This window comes from Acomys russatus, chromosome 25 (assembly GCF_903995435.1).
Source record: "Acomys russatus chromosome 25, mAcoRus1.1, whole genome shotgun sequence".
NCBI classification, from domain to species: Eukaryota; Metazoa; Chordata; class Mammalia; order Rodentia; family Muridae; genus Acomys; species Acomys russatus.
In genome coordinates, this window is record NC_067161.1 from 11,567,251 (window position 1) to 11,574,368 (window position 7,118).

General features: G+C 52.7%; 1 protein-coding gene across 1 annotated transcript in view; it reads left to right on the forward strand.

Annotated features, from left to right (window-relative positions):
* The window catches only part of LOC127207848 (phospholipid-transporting ATPase ABCA3), a 50,366-nt gene extending 43,720 nt beyond the window's left edge, over positions 1-6,646 (forward strand). The window contains exons 24-31 of the mRNA XM_051167221.1: positions 349-521; positions 753-881; positions 1,007-1,201; positions 3,741-3,928; positions 4,325-4,495; positions 4,709-4,899; positions 4,998-5,071; positions 5,513-6,646. Of these exons, the coding sequence (XP_051023178.1) occupies positions 349-521; positions 753-881; positions 1,007-1,201; positions 3,741-3,928; positions 4,325-4,495; positions 4,709-4,899; positions 4,998-5,071; positions 5,513-5,644 (1,253 nt within the window). The 3' untranslated portion in view covers positions 5,645-6,646. The remainder of the gene's footprint in view (positions 1-348; positions 522-752; positions 882-1,006; positions 1,202-3,740; positions 3,929-4,324; positions 4,496-4,708; positions 4,900-4,997; positions 5,072-5,512) is intronic.
* Positions 6,647-7,118: the final 472 nt, after the last annotated feature.

Consider the following 7,118-nt stretch of genomic DNA (forward strand, 5'->3'; position numbering starts at 1 on the left):
TTCTCTAAACTTAAACGCCTGGAAGAGGGGACATGATTTGGGCACCTTCACCTCTTTCCACATTCTCAACTCAAGGCAGTGTGACTAGCAAAGTTACAATTTGTGATCAGTACCTTGCCACAGGTGTGCAAGGGCCACCTTACATGGGGAGATTCTTCCAGAGCTGGAAAGTACCTAGACTCTCCTTTGATATTGACAAGCACAAGGCATGCCTTAAAGAATTGGAGCATAGGCCCCTGGTGGAGGGTGTAGGCATTAGTGTGATCTAGGTAGCTAAAGGCAGCACTAAGGTCTGGGAAGGGAGAGGGCACTCAGCCAGTGCCCAGCCTTGCTCCTTGCCCCACACAGACATCCAGTACCAGGAGAACTTCTATGCCTGGAGCAGCCCAGGTGTTGGCAAGTTTGTGACCTCCATGGCTGCCTCAGGGTGCATCTACCTCACCCTGCTCTTCCTCATCGAGACCAACCTGCTGTGGAGACTGAGGACCTTCATCTGTGCCTTCCGGAGGAGATGGACTCTGGTGAGTGGCTCCTGGAAACTCAGGACCACTGGAGGGTGCTCCCCACATCCGACATGGTGTCCCCACAAGCCCAGCCTCGAAGCTCGTGTACCTAGATACTGAGCTCGCCCCTAAGGCCACCTGCCTCTTGTGAGGGACAGGAAGGCTGAGAAGTCCTATGCGACGTTGGCTCCTGCCCCTCCTTCCATGGGGCCGGAACTCACACGTGCAGTCTTTACCTTAACTACTCAGGCAGAACTGCAGAACCGGACGTCAGTGCTTCCTGAGGACCAGGATGTTGCCGATGAGAGGAGCCGAGTCCTGGTCCCCAGCTTGGACTCCATGCTTGACACCCCACTGATCATCAGTGAGCTTTCCAAGGTAACACCAGCTCCGCCCTCCACTGCCACCCGCTGGCCCTGGAGCCCCAGAAGCTCCTAGAGGCCAGAGTTCCTGGATTGTCCTCAGGCCTCCTTACCTGGGGCTTTCTGGCCGGCGTCTTACAGGTATATGACCAGCGAGCACCCCTCCTTGCTGTGGACAGGATCTCCCTTACAGTCCAGAAAGGGGAGTGCTTCGGCCTGTTGGGTTTCAACGGAGCTGGAAAAACCACAACGTTCAAAATGCTGACTGGAGAGGAGACCGTCACCTCAGGGGACGCCTTTCTCGGTGGTTATAGCATCAGCTCTGAGATCGGGAAGGTGAGTGCCACAGAGGTGCCCTGCTGCTCTGGAGCAGGCGAGACCAGGGCTACCCTGAAGGCCAGACAGACTTGTCTCTGGCTCACAGGAGACACAGCAACAGTTGTGGACATCAGGACAAGGCAGTGACAGGACCAGGCTTAAGCAGGTGGTAGAAAAGAAAAAAAAAAGAAATGCTGGCCAAAGAAACAAAACTCAGCGGTCTTTATCCACCCAGTGCCATTCTGTGTCTTGGACACATAAATATGGATTTGAAGGCCTAGAAGGATAAAAGGAGGAAAGGAAGGCCCAGAGCCCATCCACAGCTTCTCATGCATTGGGCCGAAACCACGGGAAGGGTGGACCAGGTACAGCCCACGTGTCCCTAGCTAGTTCATGGGGAACGTATAGGAGGCCCCTGTGTGCCAAGCAGAGCTGACGGAGGACAGGGAATGAATATAAGCCTGGCACTGGACTCCTCTCCAGAGCTGGTGGCAGGGAGTGCTGGACTGTGGCATCCGAGATACCAGGATGCCAGGAAGTCCTCTGGAGGAAGGGCTCCTGCTGGGCTCATGGGTTCCGCTGTGTGAGCAGAGTAAGCAGCTGGGCAAACACCTTGACCAGAATTTTCAGACAAAGCATTCAAGTAATGAACAAGCTCAGACTTCTAGATTTACTTATGTGTATGAGTGTCTTTGCTTATCTGTATGTATATTCTGTCCCTGGCCCCATGAGGTCAGAAGACGGTGTTGGACCCCCTGGTGTTACAAATGACTGTGAACCACCATGTGGGTGCAAGAACCAAATCCAGTCCTCTCTAAAGCCAACAAATGCTCTCAACCACTGAGCTATCTTTCCAGCCCCAAACTCAGGTTTAGGATTTTTCAGTTATCTGGGCAAGATTATAAAAATAACTTGTCGGGCGTGGTAGCGCATGCCTTTAATACCAGCACTTGGGAGGCAGAGACAGGTAGATAGCTGCGAGTTGGAGGCCAGCCTGGTCTACAAATTGAGTCCAAGACAGCCAAGGCTACACAGAGAAACTCTATTTTGAAAAACCAAAAATAAAAATAACTTAATATATTTAAGGATTAAAAATGGCTAGACATGGTAGTGCACACCTTTAATCTTAGCACTCGGGAGGCAGAGGCAGGTGAGTTCCAGGCCAGCCAGAGCTATGTAGGAGACCATCTCAAAAAGCCAAAAAAAAATTAAAAATGATTAGAAATGTGTGTACCAGGCCAGGCATGGTGGCACAAACTTTTAATCCCAGGTCTTGGGAGGCAGAGTTCAAGGCTAGCCTGCTCTACAGAGAGAGTCCAGACCAGCCAAGACTACACAGAGAAATCCTGTATTGGGGGGGGGGGGGGGGGGGGGGGAGAAAGAAAGAAAGAAAGAAAAAGAAATGTGTGTACTAGTGATCTTGCAGTGATCCACATCTGGTCTGAAAAAGAAGGGAAGGGTGAGAGGTGGTGCTGAACATTTAACGGGGAGCTAAGCCAAAGGCTAAGAATTGTTCCATTCAATTCAAAGCAGACCCCAGATCTCCAGGGAGGAGACTCTCTGGAGGCTTTAGAACCTAGGCACACGTGCCGCAGCCAGCAGATGGTGGAGGGCAAATGACACCCAGTTCCTACCAGAGCCAGGAAAGGCTGCTCTGGTGCATCCAGGCTTGCATCTGGGTGCTTGAAGAGTATGGCGGATGAATGCCTCGTATTAGGAGAAGAAAGACCCCAGCACATTGTTTGTTATATGCCTGATGAATGAGGGAGTGTGCGGCCACATGGAAGCTATAAAGTTTTATGTGGTGGCCACTTGTGTAATAATAAAACCATTTTCTCCTTACCCCCATCCCTCTCCCTCTCTCTCTTTCTCCCTCCCTCCCTCTCCCTACCCACCCCCCTTTAGTTTTTGTGAGACAGGGTTTCTCTATGTAACGTCCCTAGCTGTCCTGGAATTTGTTTTGTAGACCAGGCTACCCTGGAACTCAGATAGATCCTTGCCTGCCTCTGCCTCCTGAGTGCTGGGATTAAAGGTCTGTGCCACCACACCTAATGAAACCGTTCTGTTTGGGGTTCTGGTTTTTTTTTGTTTGTTTGTTTCTTTGTTTGTTTGTTTGTTTGTTTGTTTTTAAAGACTTATTTTATGTATATGAGTGCTCTATCTGCATGTACACCTGCAGGCCAGAAGAGGGCATCAGATCTCAGTATAGATGGTTGTGAGCCACCATGTGATTGCTGAGAGTTGAACGTGGGACCTCTTGGAAGAGCAGATAGTGCTCTTAACCGCTGAGCCATCTCTCCAGCCCCATCTAGTCCCTTTGGGAGCCTCCCTAAGACAGCCAGTCCTCCCTATTCCCTCCTTGGGTGCTTCTCAGAGAGCCTCAGCTGTGGTCAGCCATCAGGGCCTAATTACTCTTTAGACAACCCTGGAAAGACACTTTGGGACACAGACTGGGGACAGGCATAGAGGCAGACATAATGGCCAGAGAGTCATTGTGGTCCTCTGAGAGGAGATGACCTTTCTAACCCATTCCCTCTCGTACCCTATTCTAACCTAGGTACGGCAGCGGATGGGCTACTGCCCCCAGTTTGATGCACTGCTGGATCACATGACTGGCAGGGAGATGCTGGTCATGTATGCACGGCTCCGAGGCATCCCAGAGCGCCTCATCAATGCCTGTGTGGAAAATACTCTGCGTGGTCTGCTCCTGGAACCACATGCCAACAAGCTAGTCAAGACTTACAGGTGCGACCTGTGCTCACCCTCTGTTCCTGTGAGACCAGCCCTGGGCATTCTCAAAATAGTTTAGGGTCTCCTTATCATAGGGCTCAAGGTCAGTGGCTCCAGAATCAGACTGGACTTGATAGCAGGACTCAGACATTACCATATGAGGGGACTTTCCTGACATTTCCTGCTGCGGCAAGCTGACTGGCCATGTCAAGGACCCCTGGGCACAGCTCCCTCCAGGGCCTCCAGCCCTATGCAGTGGGCTTTCCAGTATTACTCACCTCCTTTCTCTCAACCTGGGGTGCTCTAGAGTCACTGGGTGTAGCCTTGGCTGGGAACTAGGGTACTCATGCTAATTACCACTCTTGCCTCCCACCTGTCACTCCCCTCCCCCCACCCCCCACCCTGCCCCAGTGGTGGGAACAAGCGCAAGCTGAGCACGGGCATCGCCCTCATTGGAGAGCCTGCAGTCATCTTTCTGGATGAACCGTCCACTGGCATGGACCCCGTGGCCCGGCGCCTGCTGTGGGACACTGTAGCCCGGGCCCGTGAGTCTGGCAAGGCCATTGTCATCACCTCCCACAGGTAGAGCTTGGGCATCTGTGGGCCGGTGGAACAGCCAGAATGGGTGGCTGGGGTGGGACCCGGTGAGCAGAAGGTATGGCGGCACCCAATACGGAGTCCGCCAGGACACTCCCAGGAGGCTGTGCGCGTGGCTCCACTCAGCACGGGCAATCTGGAGCATCTGTCAGCACAAGCCTCCTCCGGCGCTGTCTGAGGCGGTCTCCTTTTCCCCAGCATGGAGGAGTGTGAAGCCTTATGTACCCGGCTGGCCATCATGGTACAGGGCCAGTTCAAGTGCCTGGGCAGCCCGCAACACCTCAAGAGCAAGTTTGGCAGCGGCTACTCCCTGCAGGCCAAGGTCCGAAGTGAAGGGAAGCAAGAAGTCCTGGAGGAGTTCAAGGCGTTTGTGGACCTGACCTTCCCAGGTGTGTATGGCGCTGGCTGGGGCCTGTTCGCTGCTGCCCAGACCCCGGGGCTTCCCCCTCTGCCTGACCCATGCGAGATTGTGGTCTCTTCTGTGCAGGCAGCATCCTAGAGGACGAGCACCAGGACATGGTCCATTACCATCTCCCTGGCTGTGACCTCAGCTGGGCCAAGGTGAGCAGGCCCCAGAATCCCACAGGGTGCTGATAGAGACTGAGGACCGTCTGGGACTCCTTCTGTAGTGATGCCGGGTTCTTTTCAGGCTAGAATGACATTCTAACTCCCCTCTGCCACCCACCCTAATATCAGCTGGGTTTGAGTTTTTATATGTAAAATACTGGAGGTGGAAGAAGAGGAATGTTTGGAGAAAGGAAGCTGGTTCAGAGATGGGACACGGTTTGCTCAAGGTCATGCTTCGAGGTGAAAGCAAAGCCTCGCCTTCCGCCTTGCTGCCCCTGTACAGCCAGCGTCCTCTCCCCGGGGGCACGGCTGAGCTCTCTGGAGTGGCTTCTCCCGGCGCCCTAGGACAACAGTGAGCAGTGGCAGAGGGGGCTGCAGAGGCCTCACTCACTGAGTCCTGGCCTCTCTTACCAATAGCTTTTCTGTTTCAAAAAGGTTTTCGGTATCTTGGAGAAGGCCAAGGAGAAGTATGGAGTGGATGATTACTCTGTGAGCCAGATCTCGCTGGAGCAAGTCTTTCTGAGCTTCGCCCACCTGCAGCCCCCTGCCACTGAGGACGGGCGATGAGGAGCAGGCGTGGAAGGGGAGTCGGTGCCCAGCCGTCCATCCTCCCTCCCAGTTTCTCTTTTCTTTAATTTTTAATCACTCTTTTCTATGATGGACATGAAACAAGAACCAAGGTGATATGCACAAAATGGACCGAGCGTGTCTGTCAGTGCTGCAGGCAGGAATCCGCATGCAGATCTCCACAGTGCACACAGACAGGCTGTGGTCGTTGCATGGAGAACTGTCCCATGTGGCACTGCAGCTTACCTGGGGGGTTGAACTTCTTCCCAGTGCTTACCCAGAGAGCCCCCAGGGACCTGTCCTTGTTTACATATGACATTAAGTCCCCCTAGAGAGGAAGAAGAAAGCCAGCAGGGTTGAGCAGCAGCCAAGGACTTCCAGGCTGCCCTGAATAAACAGGAAAAATTGCAAATAACTCCATGAAGGGAAGGTATCGGCTGTGACTAGGTGCTGAGGCCTACTTCCTTCGTCAGGGATGGGCGCTGCACCAAGCTGAGCCGCTCGTGAGCCAGCTGCCGTCCCACAGAGCACCTGCAGCACAAGAGAGATGCGGCCAGACCTGAAGCACAGTCCTCTGTCCCCGCTCTGTGCCTTCTTAGTAAGTGGCCGTGGGACAGTCGGGGACCACCACAGGGCTGAGCGGTGCCGTCTCCTGAGGCTACACTTAAGCATATTGTGACTCTATAGAAAATAAAGGCTTAAGGGGACACGATGAGTCTTTGAGTCATACATAGGATATGAGGAGGGGTCTTGGGACTAGATCACTACCCCACAATCCCAGATCCAAACATGGCTCTCATACCAAGTTTCACGCAAGCGGGACTTAGCTTTTCATAACAGAGAGGAAGCTTGAAGGATCCACTGCTATGAGGTTAAGGATGAGTCATGCATTAGTTACTTTCCTTGTGGTAAAATATGTGTCAAAAGAGCTCACGGTTCTGGGAGTATGGCACGGTCAGCTAGACCGCATCTGGAGGCAGGAGTGCCAGTGCTGTCACTTTGCTTCCTTCTTTTCAGTCCAGGACCCTAGGCCATGGAATGTCACCACCCACATTTCTAGCAGCTCGGTCTGCCAAGGAGTGGGCAGGCAGTGGGGCTGGAAGAGAAAGGTACATCACAGGTGATATCACTCTGCTCACCCCAGCACAGTCTAGAGACTCCTTCACATGCCCAAGCATTTGTTCCTGTGGTGAGTCCAAGTCCCATCACATTGGTAATCATCAGCCATCACAATACCCAAAGGCAAATGAGAAGTGGGTCCCCTGTACACCCAAGACAACAGTACAAGCTGGTGCAAGATGCCTCTGCTTCCAACATGGCCCACAGGCACAAATTTCCAAAATTTCTTCAACACGAGTGCCATGTTTATGAGCTATTGCTTCTTACGGTTTTCTAAAGCACTGCATCAACATTTCCACATTTTACACACACAAACCCTGCCTCAAAAAAAAAAAAAACCAAAAAAACCAAAATT